General features: G+C 42.7%; 1 protein-coding gene across 1 annotated transcript in view; it reads left to right on the top strand.

Moving 5' to 3' along the window:
• Window positions 1–18592, top strand: part of RNF150 (ring finger protein 150) — a 153760-nt gene extending 135168 nt beyond the window's left edge. The window contains exon 7 of the mRNA XM_060246720.1: window positions 16374–18592. Within this exon, the coding sequence (XP_060102703.1) occupies window positions 16374–16492 (119 nt within the window). The 3' untranslated portion in view covers window positions 16493–18592. The remainder of the gene's footprint in view (window positions 1–16373) is intronic.
• Window positions 18593–19046: the final 454 nt, after the last annotated feature.

Raw genomic sequence — 19046 nt, forward strand, 5'->3', positions numbered from 1 at the left:
AATTAACACAGCACGCCACGCTGCTCAATGTTCCTCCAGAACTCTCGCCTCGGCCATAGCTCTACGCAGGCATGCCTGGCTCAGATCCTCTTCGCTCCAACCAGATATTAAGTTCAAAATCGAGGATCTTCCCTTCGATGGTCTTGGACTGTTTAATGCCACCACAGACGACATCCTCACCAATGTAGACGATAGCCTTAAGAGAGCCAAGAGACTGGGAGTCACTCAGCCTCAACCTCATCTTGCCAAGCAAAGAAATTGGAGACCTTACTACTATAAAAGCTCAAGATCTCCTAGACAACCAGAAGCATGGAAACGTAAGCCTCCTCAATCTAAACAGCCCTATCAACAAAGGGCTCGCCCACAAACATCAAAGAAGACCACTCCTACCACCAAACAGTCTCTTTGACTCCCCTACCCCCCCTAAGACGTCCAGACATTCTGCTTCAGCCACACCATCACTCAGACATCCGTCTCCTACCCTTTTACCCCAAGTGGGAGTCCATAACATCGGATTCATGGGTCCTCGCCATCATCCACAGGGGTTATACAATAGAATTCAGATCCACCCCAAAACATCACAGATTCATCACCACACCACCTTCCGTACCTCTTCAAGCGGAAATCTCCTCCTTGCTAGACAAGGGTGCGATAGAACCGGTACCGCCTCAGTACCATCGTACCGGATTCTACTCCCGCTACTTTCTGGTGCCGAAAAGAGACGGGGGACTCCGTCCTATCCTCGATCTCCGCAAGCTCAATCTCCATATCACCTACAGGAAATTCCGCATGATTACCCTTCAGTCAATCCTGCCTCTTATCCCAGAACAAGCCTGGATGGCATCGATAGACTTACAGGATGCATATTTCCATATAACAATCACTCACCACCACAGAAGGTTTCTGAGGTTCGCCATCGGAGATCAACATTTCCACTCTTTCTCTTCTAGCCACCCTCGGCCTCCAAGTCAACACAGCAAAATCCAAGTTGACCCCAACTCAATCAATACAGTTCATAGGAGCAAATATTTCTACAGTCTCCCAAACAGCTTCTCTACCTCAAGACAGAATGCACAGCATCCAATCTCTAGCCAACACAATTATCGCTCACCGCTGCCAAACAGCACTCGTCTACCAAAAAATGCTGGGTCTAATGGCAGCCACCACTGCAGTCCTCTGCTTCGCAAAGCTCCACATGCGCCCTCTACAACTATGGTTTATCAGGACTTTCCACCCTCAGAGGCAGCATCAGTCCATATTACTGACTCTTCCGTCTCACATCATCCCATCCTTAAGATGGTGGACGATACAACGTCACCTCTCTGTGGGAATGCCATTCAAACAGGCACCTCCCTCTGTGATCGTCACCACAGACGCTTCCAAGTGGGGATGGGGAGCCCACTTGGGAGCCTTCACAGTTCAAGGCAAATGGACGAACTACGAAAGCTCGCTCCATATCAACTGCCTAGAACTTCTTGCGGTCCACAGAGCTCTGAGGTCATTCCTTCCATCTCTACAGAACTCCCATGTCCAGGTAACCTCGGACAACATAGCCACTGTCTTTTACATCAACAGACAGGGGGGCACCGCCTCCATCAGACTATGCAAGAGAGCACTGACTCTATGGCACTGGTGCATCAGCCAGGGCATCTTTCTCACAGCAGTCCATCTACCAGGAATCGAAAACGTACAGGCAGATGCCCTCAGTCGTCAGCTGGTCAACGACCACGAGTGGTCAATCAGCAAACAATACCTCCTACAGATCTTCAAGCTCTTCGGCACCCCAGAGATAGATGCGTTTGCATCCCCATCCAATGCCCAGTGCATCCGCTTCTACATGAGAGGGCCCCCGTCACATCTCTCCTTAGGGGACGCCTTTCTCCAATCCTGGAAGGGAGTGCTTCACTATCTCTTTCCTCCCATTCCTCTCATAACCAAAGTCCTGCAGAAGATACAAGTGGATCACACCAACTGTATCCTAATAACTCCTTGGTGGCCTCGTCAACCCTGGTTCACCACCCTCTTGCTCCTGTCCAACAACACATTCCTTCAGCTCCCTCAAGTACAGGACCTGTTATCCCAACAGCACGGCAAAGTCTGGCACCACAACCCAGCGACGCTGAAACTGACGGCCTGGAAAATCAGCTTTTAGACTTTCCTCACGACGTCCGTCACATCCTAGTGAATTCCAGGAAGCCTTCCACCAGAAAGTCCTACTCATTAAAGTGGAAACGTTTCTCCATCTATGCTTCCAAGAATAATTTTGACCCTGCCCGAGCTACCATCTCTCAGATTCTATCCTACACTCTCCAGCTTTCTAAGGCTGGACTTTCCTACTCCTCTCTGAAGGTCCATCTTGCAGCAATATCGGCTTTCCACCCTCGCATCGAAGGCGTGACAGTTTTCTCCCACCACGCTACAAAAGCTTTCCTCAAGGGCATTATTCGCCTACACCCCCCAACGAGACAAATCCTACCGACTTGGAGCCTCTCTCTCGTATTAAGCCAGCTCATGAAGCCTCCCTTCGAGCCTATGGCATCTATCCCACTCCACCTGCTGTCCTGGAAAACGGCACTATTAACTGCACTCACTACAGGCAAAAGAGCCAGTGACATTTGTGCACTCAGGGCAGACTCACCGTACACCACTTTCCATCATGACAGAGTGGTTCTCCGCCCTGATCCCGCCTTCCTGCCTAAAGTCGCCTCACCCTTTCTTCTAGGGAGACCCTCAACCCTTCCGGCCTTTTTCCAACATCCTTCGGATGCAGGTCAACGGGCGTTACACAACCTGGACGCATGTAGAGCCCTTGCCTTTTATATAGACAGGACTCGACAATTTCGTAAAGTTCCAAGTCTCTTTGTTGCTTATGCAACTCATAACAAGGGCAGTAAAATATCTACCCAAAGACTTTCAAAGTGGGTTATTGCTGCCATTGAACTATGCTACCAGTTAGCGAAACAGCCAGTCCCGGAGCACATAAGAGCTCACTCCACCAGAGCCGTCGCTACCTCGTCAGCCTTCCTGAGGGGCGTCCCACTAGAGGACATCTGTGCTGCTGCAGTTTGGTCCTCCCCATCTACCTTCGCCTCGCACTACGCACTCGATGTTCGTGCCAGGCGTGATTCATCGTTCGGGCAGGCTGTGCTATGTTCCATCTTTGACTGAGTGGTTCTCCACACTTTACCATGAGTACCTCACTCTCTGTTACCTTACTTAACCAAATTTATTTTGCAGATCCAGCACCCTCCTCCTGATGGAATAGCTCGCTAATCACCCATATGTGGGACTGCACAGAGACCACGATGAAGATGGACAGGTTTCTTACCTGTAACTGATGATCTTCGAGTGGTCATCTGTGCAGTCACACATACCCACCCAGCCTTCCCCGCTGCTGGACACTTCTCAACTTTAATTTTCCACCTTTTCGGCGGCGGCAAGAAACTGAGTGGGCTAGCGCCTCCCCCTCGTCCAGGCATGCGCAGACGGTGCCTCCTCCCCAGGACGAGGAGAAGGCGCGCCAAATTTAACGCTTAAAGATTGCTTTGAATTCTCCGAGGTCGGGCCCGATCCTGCGGATTACCCATATGTGTGACTGCACAGATGACCACTCGAAGATCATCAGTTACAGGTAAGAAACCTGTCCTTTCTGGGCTGAGCTAATGAAGAATAGTTTAGAAACTGCCATGTTAATGACCCAGGTCAATCTATTATTCTACAGGTCAACCAGGACACTAACAAAAAAGCTTGTTAAATCAGCTGGTAAACTCCCCAAGGGCATCCTGGAAGTTCTTGGGTTTCAGCAGCCTATTTTGTTGTATTCAGTTCTATTTCCAAACAAGTCGTACATAATATTTGAGTGGACAATATTATGTCAGTGCCACATGCACGTTATTACACACTTAGGGGCTTTACAGTAATAAGTTATATTTTTGTGGTATTAAACATTTAGAGCAGGGGTGGCCAACGGTAGCTCTTCAGATGTTTTTTGCCTACAACTCCCATCAGCCCCAGCCGTTGGCCATGCTGGCTGGGGCTGATGGAAGTTGTAGGCAAAAAACATCTGGAGAGCTACTGTTGGCCACCCCTGATTTAGAGGATGTTCAGGCCTATGCAGCCCAGTCTATGCAAATAAACAGCCTGCCTTTGCAGCTGTATGCAGCTTGCCACCACAGTTATTTGAGAAAAGCTTTCTGCTTCATTGTACAGTAGTTGAAAGTAATGTCAGTATTTCAAGGAAAGCTGGAACATGCTTTTCAACTCACCTGCTGCTTTCAGCAATAGTGGACCCATTTCCTTCAGTCAGTGTGTACTTGGGGTGGCACAAAGGATGCCAAGGCACAAACTTCTCCTGCACAGCAGGAAGTTTTTGCAGCTTTGCTTAGTTCCCTTGGAGATAAAATACCGGTTTCTTGCAACAGAATTTGCCAAACTAGCACTATAGCTGAAATTAGCAATCTCTGAATTCACAAATAGTTGAAACTCAATATGAGTAAACACTGTTCCTTGCTTTTTAAAAAATTTCCCTCTAGACAAGAATTCTAATATAACAGTTTCTGACACACATTAAAATTAATACATGCATACTTGTTCTGATGGAACATACTAGCTGTAATCCATGTTTGCAGTAAAATGAGCCTTCTTGTCTCCCAGATGCCACAGGATGTAGGCATATGGGTACAGTTAGCCAGGAAAGCATTCAAAACATTCTTCACCTCTAGAAACTCTCTCATTTGAGTCCTTTTCCTATGAGCATGCTGCATGTGCCTTAAGGATAAAGTGAAACAACAATAAAGAAATATCAGAGCAAAACAGATATTGGAAACCTTGAGTTAAGGATTTATTAATTTTAACCTTAAGCTTTATGAAACCTTTAAAAAACCTTATAAAAATCAATTTGCCTTCAGAAGCCAAAGCTGCTTAAAGAGCCAGTATGAAAGGGACCTGTTTTGAAAAACCCTCTCTGCTTCTGTTACCCAAAACTTAACCCCTTCATCCTTTGATCTTAACCCTGCTGCAAGAGCTATCCCACTTTCTCCTCCTCCTTCACCAGTGCCCCCACCCCTTACTATCCCTACTCTAACCTGATTTTACTAGCCTTCACCAGGTGGGTTACTTCAGTCTTAATCCTAAGTATCCTTCCTTGGGCTTTGAACAGTGAGGTAGTCTTCTGAATGATGTTGCTTCTAGATGGAACAGAGGTGCAGTCCTGGCTTCTGATGGGCTGGTTAAGCTGCTGTCTTACTGATTGGAAAGAAATCTGTGTTTGCTTTCTGTTAACTCACTGAGAGACAATGGTGGAAGACTACCTTACCAAAAAAATAGCAGGAAGTAGTTACTGACCCTTCAGCCAATCACTGAAAAATATTGCTCTGTCAGTGACATGTCATAGCATCTTGTGAAAATGTTTGTTATTCTACAGATGGCAGTGTGTTATGAATTGCTCCCCAATACTTAGGAAGTGTCATACTTTTGATGCATGAATTCTACCCCTTCATTCTGCAGCATTAAGGCAATCACTTTGCTACTTTGAATTGGAATACATTTAGCTAGAAAATGTTATGCATATCTTTTAGCAAAATGAAAACATGTATGAAGATCCACATTTTTATATCAATTCCACATGTCCAGTGTCAGTGAAATCCCTGATTACGTTTTAAATGTCATGACAAAGTAGTCCAGTCATTGCTCCTAGGATCTTTATCTTGATGGCTTTCAAATCTGAACAGGCACCAAAGAAAAGCCACATCTGTTTCAAGTTTTCTTTTTTAAACTCAAGCCAATATGTACAACTCCTTTATTTGCATGAAATAACACTTCTGATCAATAGCTATAATTACTTACTGTCATACTAAAGCACATTAAGAGAAAAAGCCCACCATGACACGAATACCCCATCACATGAGCAGTGTCATTACAAGTGTGTCCATTAGACACTTTTATAGTCTTCTTTTAAATCTAGTACATTATCCTTCTGGGTAACTCTTTGTTAGAGATTATGACTAAAGTAGATTGGACAATCACTGGCACCTTGCCCAGAGAAGCATATGTTGCCCTGAATGTCTTAAGAATGAAGAAAAATATCATTTAAAACAAGATATTTTCTCTTGGGGGGGAAGGAGGATATTCTTTACAGACTGTTGTAATAGGTTATCTGTTTGCCTCAGGAACCTTAAAATTTACACAATGAAACCTGCTTGCCAGCTATAGTGTGAAGTGAAATAAAAAATCTAAATTTATTATTCAAAAACCTGTTTCTTGATAGTGGCCATCTCGTTTTGGAAAGGATAATATGTGGTCCTTACCAAAAACAAAATGGCCACTATCAAGAAACAGTGCATGATGTGGTCCTGTAAATAGGAATCCAATACCTGAGACACAATTATGCTATTGTAACAATATATCGGTTTTGGTGCATGTCAATCACAGTAACAACTGTAGCCTTGTTTTGATTTCACAGTTGTACTTTTCTCCTTTGGAACCCTTGTGTATAGTTAGTGCAGACTGTTTTTTCCATGCAGGCCATAGAGAATAGAATAAGTCAGGAGTGTCAAACTCATTTGTTATGAGGGCTGGATCTGACATAAATGAGACCTTGTTGGGCCGGGCCATGTAGGGTTGGGCCAAGCCATGTCGGGCCGGGCCATGTGTGTACCTATTTAAGATTAGGTAGCAGAGATAAAAAAACTTAACATGCTTAAAACATTAGCACTCATTGGTCTTAAAGATTCTTTCTTTGTATTTCTCCCATGGGATCCAGGGAACTGGGCAAAGGAAGCTCTGGCTCTTTCCCGCCCTCCCCAGGGACACGGGGGGGAGGCTCAGCCAATAGAAGGAAGAGAGGCTTGGCTCAGTAGCTCTGCTGTGCAATTGAGAGAGCCTGGCAAAGCAAGCTATTCCTCCCCCCTTCCTCCCCAAGGGAGGAACCTCAGCCAATGGAGAAAATAGAGTTTTGTTCTGTAGCTCCTGTGCAGTTGAGCAAGCCTTGCAAAGCAAGTTGTGATGCAGAAGGAAGCAAGAGATAGGGAGAAGGAAGCAGATGACAGCCAGTTGCTTAGGGGCCTGATAGAAGCCCTCTGGGGGCCTGATTCGGTCCCCAAAATGCATGTTTGACACCCCTGCAATAAGTTATGGAAGCAGGTTGAACTCCTTCCTAGGTCATCTGGACCTCCCTGCTTCTTGGTGTTTTGGAATGCTGAAGTTATGGCAGTATTTGAAGTCACTCCAAGAAAATGACCCCCCCCCCCTTCCCAAGCTGGTGAATCCTTTTCCCTTTGGTAGAAGGAATACTTCTTTGGCCCTTTAAAGGCTGATCCAGCAGATTACCCAGCACCCTGAAATTCACCCTACTGTCTCATTATATATACCCTTATTGGCTCATACAAAAATACCATTCAGTTGGCAGCATTTTTCACATGTCAAGAAGTTGTTCTCAGATAATTTCTTGAAACTCTGAATGCAGAAAACATGGAACAATTAAATGTGAGTACTCAATAGTATAGTTTTGTTTGTGATAAAATGCAAAAATGCATTTGAGTGGCATAGTTATTAGTGTTGGAATAGGACCCAGGAGACCAGGTTCAGAACCCCACTCTGCCAAGAGTCTCATTGGGGAACTTTGGGCCAGTCACTCTCTTGCAATTTAACTGAACTTACTTTACAGGGTGGTTTTGAGGATAAAATGAAGGAGGAGAGAGTGATGCAAGCCACTTTGGTTTCCCATTTGGAAGAAAAGTAGGGTATAAATAGCTAAATAAACAAGTTTCCAAATATTTACACTAGGTTATTTGCTCTTTTTGTCCTAAACAGATTATTAAGAAATAAATCCCACCAATTACAAACTAATTTACTTTGAAGCAAGTATGCCTAGGCACATGTCTCGGCTTGGCTTCGCGAACGAAGATTTAAGAAGGGTGCAATAGTCCACGTCTGCTGCAGGCTCGCTGGTGGCTGACAAGACCAATGCCGGACAGGCAGGTCCGGCCACAGTGGCTGCAGGGAAAAGTCTGATTTAGGGTTGGTGCTGTAGCAGTGCGATTCTTCCTCAATCTCCTTTTGTCCTCAATAGAAGTTAGTCTGAAGAAGACAGAAGTTCTCCACCAGCCTGCACCCCAGGAAGATTATCACCCTCCCTGCATCACTGTGGGTGAATCAGTTCTGAAGACAGTCCAGCAGTTCAGCTACCTGGGGTGCATCATCTCCTCAGATGCTAAGATCGACAAGGAGATCGACAACAGGCTGGCAAAGGCAAACCGTGCCTTTGGCCGACTGCACAAAAGAGTGTGGAGCAACAAGCATCTGAAAAAAGGCACAAAGATCAATGTTTACAAAGCGGTTGTGATGACAACCCTCATCTACGGCTCTGAATCATGGGTTTTATACCGTCATCACCTGCGACTTCTTGAGCGCTTTCATCAGCGCTGCCTTCGCACCATCCTCAACATCCACTGGAGTGACTTTGTGACCAACACTGAAGTCCTCAAGAGGGCGGAGGTTACAAGCATCGAGGCACTGCTGTTGAAGACGCAGCTGCGCTGGGCAGGGCATATTTCTAGGATGGAAAACCACCGCCTTCCCAAGATTGCCCTGTATGGTGAACTCTCCACCGGCCATCGAAATAGAGGGGCACCAAAGAAGAGGTACAAGGACTCCTTGAAGAAATCCCTTGGCACCTGTCGCATCAACCATCACCAGTGGTCTGACCTAGCCTCAGATCGCAAAGCATGGAGGCACACCATCCACCAGGCTGCCTCTTCTTTTGAGAACGCACGCATAGCTGGTCTTGAGGACAAAAGGAGATTGAGGAAGAATCGCACTGCTGCAGCACCAACCCTCTAGGCACATGACTAACTTCACAAAGGCACTCCAGGTATCTCCTGTGGCAGCAGTAACAAATGTGGAGAAGTATGAAGGAGGTACACAAATGTAGAGAAAAGCAGCTTATTTTGTAGCAATAATCAATTTGCTATAGAGTCAGTTGTAAATATAAAACACTGTTATGGAGTGTAAGCAAATTGTGTAATGGCAATATTTCACACAGGCAAGTTCTTAGGTCTTTCAAGATAACAACAGGGATAGCAAGTTTCAATCTCCTCTGAAGCGCATTGTTTTTGTGGCAATGTGACTTGGCTAATTTAATGGAAGACATTGCAGTATCACAGAGCTGTAAAACAAGGAAAGCCTGGGCCAGTATCCTTGAACAATGACTTCTATGCTGAAAGTATGTCAAGAATTTAGTTTGCCCTATCCATCATTCTATTGTTTCAGGCCTTGAAAGGCAAATGGCCTGTACTCCTTTGACAGAGCATCTCTTTCATTAAAACTCTGCTGGACCACTTGTTGGCTCTTCAGGTTTGCCTTATATTCTTCAGTACCATAGATTTGAAGAAATTCCCAGGCCTTTGCTTTCGCCTTCTGAATGTTACCTGAAATCCTTCCTCTGTCTCAGTTCCTCAGTTCCAGGTGTGTGGTAGCTTTACAAGCAGTTTGCAGTATTGGTAGCACAAATATTCATAGCAAAATATTACAGCTAAGTAACAAATCAAAAGACATTTAGATGTTAATTTATATAAATCCATTGAAATAAAAGGTGCACGTGTAGCCTTGAAAAAAGAAAAAATGAACATTGTTTTGTTGGTGTGGCACACAAAAGCCATTGGTGTAAATTACCTTGGGAAGGATATTTCTGAGTTGGGAAACAAGTGGGGTGGAGAGAGGGCTAAGCAATCTCTCTCTTCCACATGCATATTCTTACATAGTCTGATGGGAGTCCTTGTTCTTCCTCATTTGTTGTTATAGTGATGCTTGAAGAGTGGGAACCTGAAGACGAACATAGTTTTTTTGCTAAATTCCTGCATTTCCTACCTATATGGATATCTCCCAGCTCTAATCAAAACATTTATATTTGCACTGTACCTCTGCTTCCTGACTCCAATTGGCTCATCTTTGTAAAACCTCTCCTTTCTGAACTGGGTATAAAGGCTAATGGATCTTCGTTCCCATTTATATCTGACAAAGTGACCCTTGACTCACAAAAGCTTATACCCTGGAAAATTCTGTTGGTCTTAAAGGCTACTGAACTTAAATTTTGTTCTACTGCTACAGACTAACACAGCTATTCACCTGAAACTAACCTGAAGGTTAAAATCTGCCCCAAGAGTGAGATGTATTTACTTCCTCTGCATCTCACTTGCACACCTGTTTCTTCCACTTTCTTGTTATATACGAAGCCAACCTAAAAGATTTTAAAGCAAGAACACAGAAAACATTGCCATAGACTTGTACTGAGCATTATATTCACTTTCTTGGCATTTGAGAATACACACAAGACCAGGAATAGACAATTCCTGTTTATCAGAAATGATTCCACTGTGGTTCCAAAGATCTTTAAGGGTCTTTGCTGCCTTGAGAAGGTTCTCTGGAGAGGTGGCATAGAAATTTAATAAAGAGATACAAGATGGAGATTCCATAGGAGTGAAAGCAGGAGGTTCCCGCCACAGTGACTATTCCTTGTCTCTTATGAGAGTCCCAGCTGAGATGTTTACCTTCCTGTAGCATGCATCTAGCACTCCATTCTTTAATATGCCACCTTTTCCCTCCAGGCTTGTTCTTTGGAGATGAACTGGTTGTTAAGAGCCTGTGTCAATCACTAGCCTGCCTTAAATGATGGACTGAAAATTCCTTTAATGAATTTTCAAAGCATATATCAAAGCTGCTTCCCAGACAGCGGCATAATGATAAACAACAGGGAGCAGAAAAGCCAATTAAAGGATATAATAACGTTCAGCTTATAGCCGTGTACAGCTGTATAACCATGTTTATGAGTGTGTTTGCTATGTACATACAGCTGTACCTACAGTATTTTAGCATTATCTCGTTTTTAAAGTATTTGGGCTGGTTTTCTAAATGTATTTGTTGGATATGATGGTAGCAATGATTGTTTGCTCACCTGAAATTGATCTTTATATTCTACCATATTGTCACTGTCAACATCATTGAAACAGGCTGTTTTGTGTTTTGACATAAGTCATGTTCTGTAAAGCACAGTTAATGTGCAGGTAAAGAAGCTTCCTAATGGCAGAACTGGGAGGCAGATAGCACATAGGTTTTGCAGCTTTGCAGCAATCATAGGTTTTGCAGCAATGATATTCTCCTTAGTTTTGTCCCCTTCTTTCCATGTTCCCCCAGGCAGTTCTCCACAATGGACTGCATCTGTTTGTTTGTTTACATTATCATAGTCCACTTTTGTCAGTTGGACTTCAGGCAGTTTACACAGAGCGAGTCAATACAATTGACGGATGGGGCATTCAGTAGACAATGCAATAGGATTGCATTATTGTAGAATCAACCAGGAGTCTAAAAACAAAGCTGAAGCAAAGCATGACAAATTAAATAATGCAAAACTCCATAGCAGGGTCTTAATTTCAAGAAATATACATAGTGGTGTAGACCACAGTCCCTAATATTTTTTCTAAGTAACTTTGTGAATAATTTAATTCAGTGCAAGTCTATTGCCTTTGCAGAAAAGCCCTCTTTAATAAGTTTTGCATAGTTTGCGGACAGTCACAAGAGTAGGAGCCTTCCTGGTCTTCTCAGGCAGGCGGTACCACAGTGTTGGGGCCGCAACAGAGAAGGCACATGTACAGGCAGTTGTTGATTTTGCCCATTTGTAGATTGGCACCTGCACAGAAGACACTCTCTGATGATTGAAACTGTCATGGTGGAGCATAGGGAGAAAGGCAGTCTAGAAGTGGGGTCAGCTCAGCAGTCTATGCTTTAAGCACTGATCAGAATGATTTTTAAGCATTATTTTGATTTGTTGTGACTGATCTTAGATTTGTAATAAGACATTTCATATTCAAGAAATTTTTCATGTACAGGGACAAGTAGAAATGTAAACAGTATGCCTTCCATCCCCAAACATAAATTTATATTATTTATTGTACAGATTTTATATACTGTCTTTCTGGCCTCATAAGGGCCACCAAGGAGGCTAACAATATCACAACTATGAAAACCAGCAGTAAAGTTGAATGCAGAAGGAAAGGATCATTTAGCACCTGGCCTTGTGTTTGCAGCCCCCGAGCCTTTTCAGTGGTGGGCAGTGCAGTGAGGTTAGGGACCCTACAAACCCTCCTTGCCTCAATAAAACAAACTCATAACATTAAGAATAAATGTGGAATAAAAGTGGCCACAACTTGTATTGGTTACAGCTGTAAGTAGCATTGGCACAACATGGGTCTGTGAATCCAGCATCAACTGACCCTCCTGCCAGTCAATGTGTCCCTGTTGCCCCCCAGCCAGCCAACTGCAGGTGGGAAGACCATGGAATGGCAGTTATCTGGGTGGTCTCCCCTGCCACCCGAGCATGAGGGTGACCTGTGGGCTGCCCCTGAGCAGAACATTCCCTGAGCACCCTCACCCCAAGATCCCTTGCAGGGATCCCCATATTCCAGAAATGGCATGATGGCCTATTTTCCCTTAATGGATCCAGCCCCATGCTATTACAGACAAAAGTTGCTACAAAGAATACATATCATCTCTGGATAACATTCTTCTTACCCCATCCTAATTGCCCATTACCCAAGTGAAGTGCACGCTAGACCTACATCACATGAGATCTAGCTATAAAATAAAGGGAGAAAGAGTAAGTAAACCTTGGTCCACATGGCCAAAAGATGGGGAGCAGGGTGTGTTCTAAGTGTTTAAAACCCCAAGTGATCCATCCCTTTACCACTCCCCCAGGCCCCAGTTTGGACCAGACATTGGCCTGTCAGGTAAGGGAGGGCCAAAATCTCCTGCCGATATGGCCACCTACCCCCTTCAGCCTCTGCATCTTGCTCTTGTTCTTGCAGGCTTTAATGGCTGGCTGCTGTCCTGCTGACCCTTCCCCCCAGCTCAGTGCTGCAAATGGGGTTCTGTGGTATTTTGCAACCTCATTTCAAAGAACTATCATAAATTATTAGAGAGCTGTTCCCTGTCTTTTTCTTCTGTACAGTGTGTGTTGGAGGGGACTGGACAGGGTTGTTTTAGTCATGGCCCCACAGTTATAGATTATTTTGTTGAAAAAATTAACTTGGCTCCCATCACTGCTTTCTTTTTAGAGAACAGGGAAAGCATGGTTATGTATGTTGGTTGGAGATTAGTAGACACAGACAAATAGCTGTTTCCCTTCTCTAGATACTGTGTTCTGCTGCTATTGTTCAGTGTTTGTTGCATATATTATTTAATTGATCTGCTAATTTTATTTCCTAATTGCATTTCCTGATGACCTTGTTTTAATGAGAATTCCTACCTGTCTTGGAAGTCTTTTGTGATGAAAGGCAGGATAAAATATTTTGTTTGTATTGCCTATATTAGTTATTAAGAACTATGTGTTTATGAAATACTATCTAGCAACAGTGTTTATATGTAAGGAGGAATGGAGTTTTACAATTTTTGATATCAAAAATAGCTTCAAGTTCTCCCTCCAGTGTCTTACTTCCTGTGGTTTTAGATGTTCTGTTATAGTTTCCAGACATAATGCTTCTACTTTGCAGCACATAAGACACCATTTTTTAAAATAAAGAAATAACTTTGGATGCATTCTTATGCACAAGTACATAGGTATAAGCACAATTAAACATAATGGGACTTGTAGCTTGCTTCTCAAATCTTCAGGGGGCTGTCTGAATTTGTATATTTGGCAGCAATATATTAGCAATACAGACCTAAAGCAGAGTAACACCTTTGTAAGACCATCAATTTCAATGGACTTAGAAGGTCCAAATATGCTTAGTGCTGCCCTGTAAGGTAGATTCACACACTGTCGTGGGCTTATCTTGCCTCTCCTATTCCCTGTCATGTAAAGATAACATGCATAAAGAAGGATGCCATATCTGTTTCCACAGTTGTGCTTTTGTTCATACAAGAGTGTTGATAACAATAGATCTGCAGTAAAATCTTCAGCAGAGTTTACATCATGGGGTAGGATTGCACCTTTGCTTAAGATTGCACTGTTGGTATCCCACTTTTCATTCAGTTATCTGTGCACTGGGGATCAACAGACAGAGATGGAAGGGGGAGCTCTCAAACGTATGTGCCAAGTGAAAATAAATGAAGGTGCTTTGTAAGAATGCAAGTGAGATAATTCTGAAAATGCTTTTACCGGTGAAATAGGCTTTTGTGCTTTTAAGATGGATTTGTCCAGTTTGTTCTATAATTGCTATTGTGATCACAATAGGCTTAGTTGGAGAAATTACAGCACAAAGCTGGAGAAAGTAAGAGAGGTTTCAGGAACTTTAAAAGTAGAATTATTTTGAAGCCTCTAATTGGGGCAGTTATACATTGGTATTGTTGAACAGAGATTTATTCAGTTAACTTCAGTTCCAGTTTAATTCTGTTTTGTGTTTAAGCCCTAGCATACTTTAGTGATTTAGATTTTCATTTAAATTTATAAAGAAGGGATACATCCAAATGGTGACTAGTGTTGTACTTTCATTAAAGCCAACAGGAAATCTTGCCTCTTTCAGAAATTTATTACAATCATAGATCAGAATAAAACAAAGGGGTAACAATCATAAAAAGTAATATAGAACTAGATATTTTACCCTAAAGTGAAACAAATCAGCTTGTTGCTATAAATCTCTGACATATTCCATAAGCAGCAGCAAGAAATGTTGCACAATTAATAGTTATTGGAGAGTTGGTCTCTTTCAAAAAAAAAACTCTCTGTAGTTTATCAGAACATCCAGGGAAAGAATGTAGCAAGGGGGTCTCTTTGATGTGTTCTTTCATCCACCACCCTGAAAATATTTGCATTCTGTTGGGCCAAATTACGGTACTGAGGAGAAATTATACAACCACTTAAAAACCCTGTAGATTCTTAGAGCGGCTTCAATGATCTGAAGCTATCCATTGTATTTTATGTTGCCATTTTATACTACTGGTGTAGGATTTTATTGATATTTCTGCCTTTGGGCATATTTTATGAAAATGCAGCAAACAAGTAATATAAATGGATAAATAATATGCAGTTGACATTCAGTTGGCTTTTCTTTAACACATTTTATAGTGGTATTATGGGATAGAAAGCATGGATCGTGGTGGGATCATGGTTAAAGAGGAATCCTATAAAACTAGACAGTTTATAAGTTTTGAAGTGGAAAGGTAAATAACAGCTATTTCTGATGGTCAGGCTGGAAGTGGTGCACCATCACCGATGCAGGGGTGGGGCATAACCTGACTGCCAAAGCATTTGAAGGTCAGCAGCCGGCTGGCAGGAGGGAAAACCCAGCCTGTCAACAGTGGGCAGTCATGGGAGAACATGATGCAGTGGCAGAGGTCTAGGAAAGGAAGAGGCTCAGCAAGAACTTCTAAGGGCCCAGGCAGGTGAAATCCCATAGGCAGCAGAGATGGAGAAGTCCTCATGAAAAAGGCAAGGTCAGAGAGGCATACAGGACAGGCAGCTCATCTAGAGGCCCAAGAGAGGCCACAGTTGCTGGGAGAGCCCGAGCCAGAAGACACCGCCCAGGGACTGGTTCCCTTGAATGATTATGGCTAGACCTGCAGGTGTATTGGGGAGGCAGTTGGCACCAGTGAGCTACAGGGATGTGAGGGATCTGCACAGTGGGAAGTATAAAGAGGAGCTAGGAATAAGTGATGGGCCAAAGTAGAGCCAGTGGGATTTTGTCCTATTTACCAGGGTTGGGAACCAATCTGAGGACTTCCAAAGGCATAACAATGTCCTTATCAGATGTGTTTTATCAGCAAAAATGAGGTTGTGAATAATGAACTGAAGGGAGAGTTGGTGGCTTTTTCATCCACTGACCAATTCAACCCTCTCTAATTGATAGGGTTGCCAGGCCTATGTTGGAAAATACCTGGAGACTTTGGGAGTGGATCCAGGAGAGGATGGGGTTTGTGGAGGGGAGGGGCCTCAGCAGGGTACAATACCATGAAGTCCACCCTTCACAGCAGCCATTTTCACCAGGAGAGCTGATCTCTGCCAGCTGGATATCAAGTTGTAAAAGCAGGAGATCTCCAGGTCCCACCTGGAGGCTGGCAACTGTACAATTGATCCACTGGTAGGAAAGAGTTTTGTGGAAGCATATCTCAGCATATATCAACAATGTTCTTTTTATATACATGAAAAGGGAACAGATTGGCTGTAGTTTGGTGGTTCTAAAAATGCTTTGTAAATGTTTCCAGATTAAATACCACTTAGTAAGAGTGGAAAAGATTTCAGAAGCTCTCCAATGTTGCAGGCAGTCATTGATCAACAATAATTAGTCCAGTGGACCATCTAAAATCAGATTCTAGGAAGTAAGTTGGAACTTGAGTTGGTTTTATTTATTAGTGGCAAACTGAATTAAACATTGTTTTTCTTCTTTCAGGTGAGCAAGAGCCAGCAGTCAGTAGTGATTCTGATATTTCATTAATTATGGCAATGGAGGTTGGACTCTCTGATGTAGAGCTTTCCACTGACCAAGACTGTGAAGAGGTGAAATCTTGAGAAGAGAACCAAAAGACATGCATACCCCTCCATTAAACTGAAGCAGGGAGGGGGACAAACAATCTGCTCTGTAAAGATTTGAACCAGCTGTGCACCACACACATACACACATACTTGTACACACATGTGCTCACCCTTCACACATCCCCAGAATGTTTTGTGAACTTCAATGCACTCATTATGGGATGGTCATGAAAAGCAATAGCAACAGACATGTCTGCCTGGATGCAGCTTCATCAACTGTGTATGTCCATTTCATTCACATTGGAAGGAGAAAGCAAACCGTTTCCGTCCAATGCACCAGAGCAGTCATGCATATTTAACTATGAAACTGAAATGACAGTTTATGTATTTTCTACTTCAGTCCTTTTTTTAAAAAAAGAGAAAAAAATAACAAAGCAGAACATCCCAATGTGATTATTTTCATTATGGATGGATTTTGTTTTTCTTCCTCTTAATGATCCCATCATTTTTGAGAGTTCAGCTCAGAAGTTTTGAGTGTGAACGGTCTGAAAGCCTAAATTCTTCTGCATGAAGTAAGCATGGCTGTGGGAAGCAATTTTTTTTTTCAGAGCCAAATTCTTCCCAAAGCCTGATTTCAATAGGATATTAGTATGGAGGCTGGATTCAGGGAGGTTGATAACTTGACACTAAGTAATGTTGGCTCTCACATAGATTTTTGTGACTTTCAGGTATGGTACCAAGTGAGACAGGTTAACAGTAGTAATAATGGGATTAAAGGTCAGTGTTTTCTTTCAAGTCTTTTGTATTTTCTACTGTTTCAGACCTCTCATACCTTAATGGCCTTCTCTCTCTTTCTTTGTAAAGTGGGTCTCATTTCAAATCAGGTACTTCTCTTACATTTATTTTGACCTGCAAAGTGATAATAATGGCGATTTGAGAGTCTGAGGGGCTGATGTAAAAGGAAACAAATGTTCAAAGTAGGAAGAAAAGGCTCTGAGGGGGATTGTGCATAATAGGAAAGTTACAAATGTGTAGAGAATATTTTCTCACAAACATGCTTTGAAAATTACTTCATTTTACAAGATGTTACACCCTCTCACATGCCATTCACATGCCCAGCTTCACAGGTCCTGAAGTCCCTTCAGTTAGTATGAAAGAAAAGATTGCCCTCACCATGCCTTGTCATGCATTTATGCAGTTATGTACTGATAACAGTGGGTAAAAGACCAACAATCCAGCTGAGGTAGAGGATTTCTGGTTGTGATGCCAGAAGACTGAAACTACAAGAATGAAAATACCTTAATGTGTATTCTTTAAGAATGGGTTAAGTATAGCCATCCCCACAATGAGCTCATTCACAGATGTCATACACCATGGAGGACAGGCTTAAAGACACTCTAACTTGTGTGTGAGAAAATATTCTCTAGTAGTGGCTTCCAGATTTGTAGTACAGAACATTTTCCGGAGTTGGCTTTAACATTCATGTGAACCAAGGATAGCTCTGACTCTGCTGGTGAGATGAAATGAAGTTAGAGCCTTGTGAAATAGAATGGTGAAGTCATAATATAAAACTGAATCTTTCAGGTGTGAATTTGCTGGCAGATTTTTCTTCTTCTGAATACTAAAATATTCAGCAAGGGTTTCACTAAACATTAGAATGGTAATCATTCTAAATTATGCTGCAGCTATTTATTTATAGGCAACTTTACATTTCAGTCAAAAACAATCATGTGTAAAGGAAGAATTTTCAGTTTTCTGCATTAAAAGGGCAGGCCATTACACTACCAACAACAGTGATGTGAAATGCAGTAGGTTAGTACTAAGTACACTTAGCACAGCAGGTTGTGCTAAAACTTCATTGGAAGCAAAACTCTCACTATATTATAGCAGCATTCTAGGCACCTGAGAACCTGAAGTTACCTTCCTAAACCCTGCAATTAACTGCATTCAGCTATTCCTGCATTTCTGTCTTTCAGTGGGGCTTGAAATGAAGCATTATGTTGAAAGATCAGGCTGCCCCCATCTCCTTGCAGGGAGAAGAGAATTTGGGCTTTCAGAAAAGGCTGTAAATGTCTTCTTACTCTGATGTAGTCCTACTGAAATTGGTGGTAGCCAGAATAAATATTATGAAAACAATCAGATGTTTTATTGCTGTTTGGAGTAGAGCTTGGATCAAGGATGGCCAAGTTTGTTTCCATTTGCCTCTTCTGTGGATATTGGAAATGTATTTTATAAGATACAGGCGAAGAAGCCATCTTGTGAAATAGATTTTCCTCATAGATGTATACAGATTGCCATTTTTTAATATTCCACTAATATGACTATAGCAGGCTCCTAACTAAAGTGGCCGTCTTAGTTGTACCCTTTAAAACTGCTTGCCATCATTGTTTGACATGGAGTTGGTTCCTGTTGGTAAAAAGGACTTCATAATGGATAGATGTATGACACCACCCTTGCTCTTATCTTTGTTCCTCGGTCCCCTTCAGCTATTCCTGCACTGTGTGATACCTTGATGCTGTATCAAGCAAGGGAAGTGGTCACAGATTCATGCCCTAATGTTGACCATGTGGCTGTGTCAGTACAACATTGT

This window comes from Heteronotia binoei, chromosome 9, assembly GCF_032191835.1.
Source record: "Heteronotia binoei isolate CCM8104 ecotype False Entrance Well chromosome 9, APGP_CSIRO_Hbin_v1, whole genome shotgun sequence".
In the NCBI taxonomy this organism is placed as follows: Eukaryota; Metazoa; Chordata; class Lepidosauria; order Squamata; family Gekkonidae; genus Heteronotia; species Heteronotia binoei.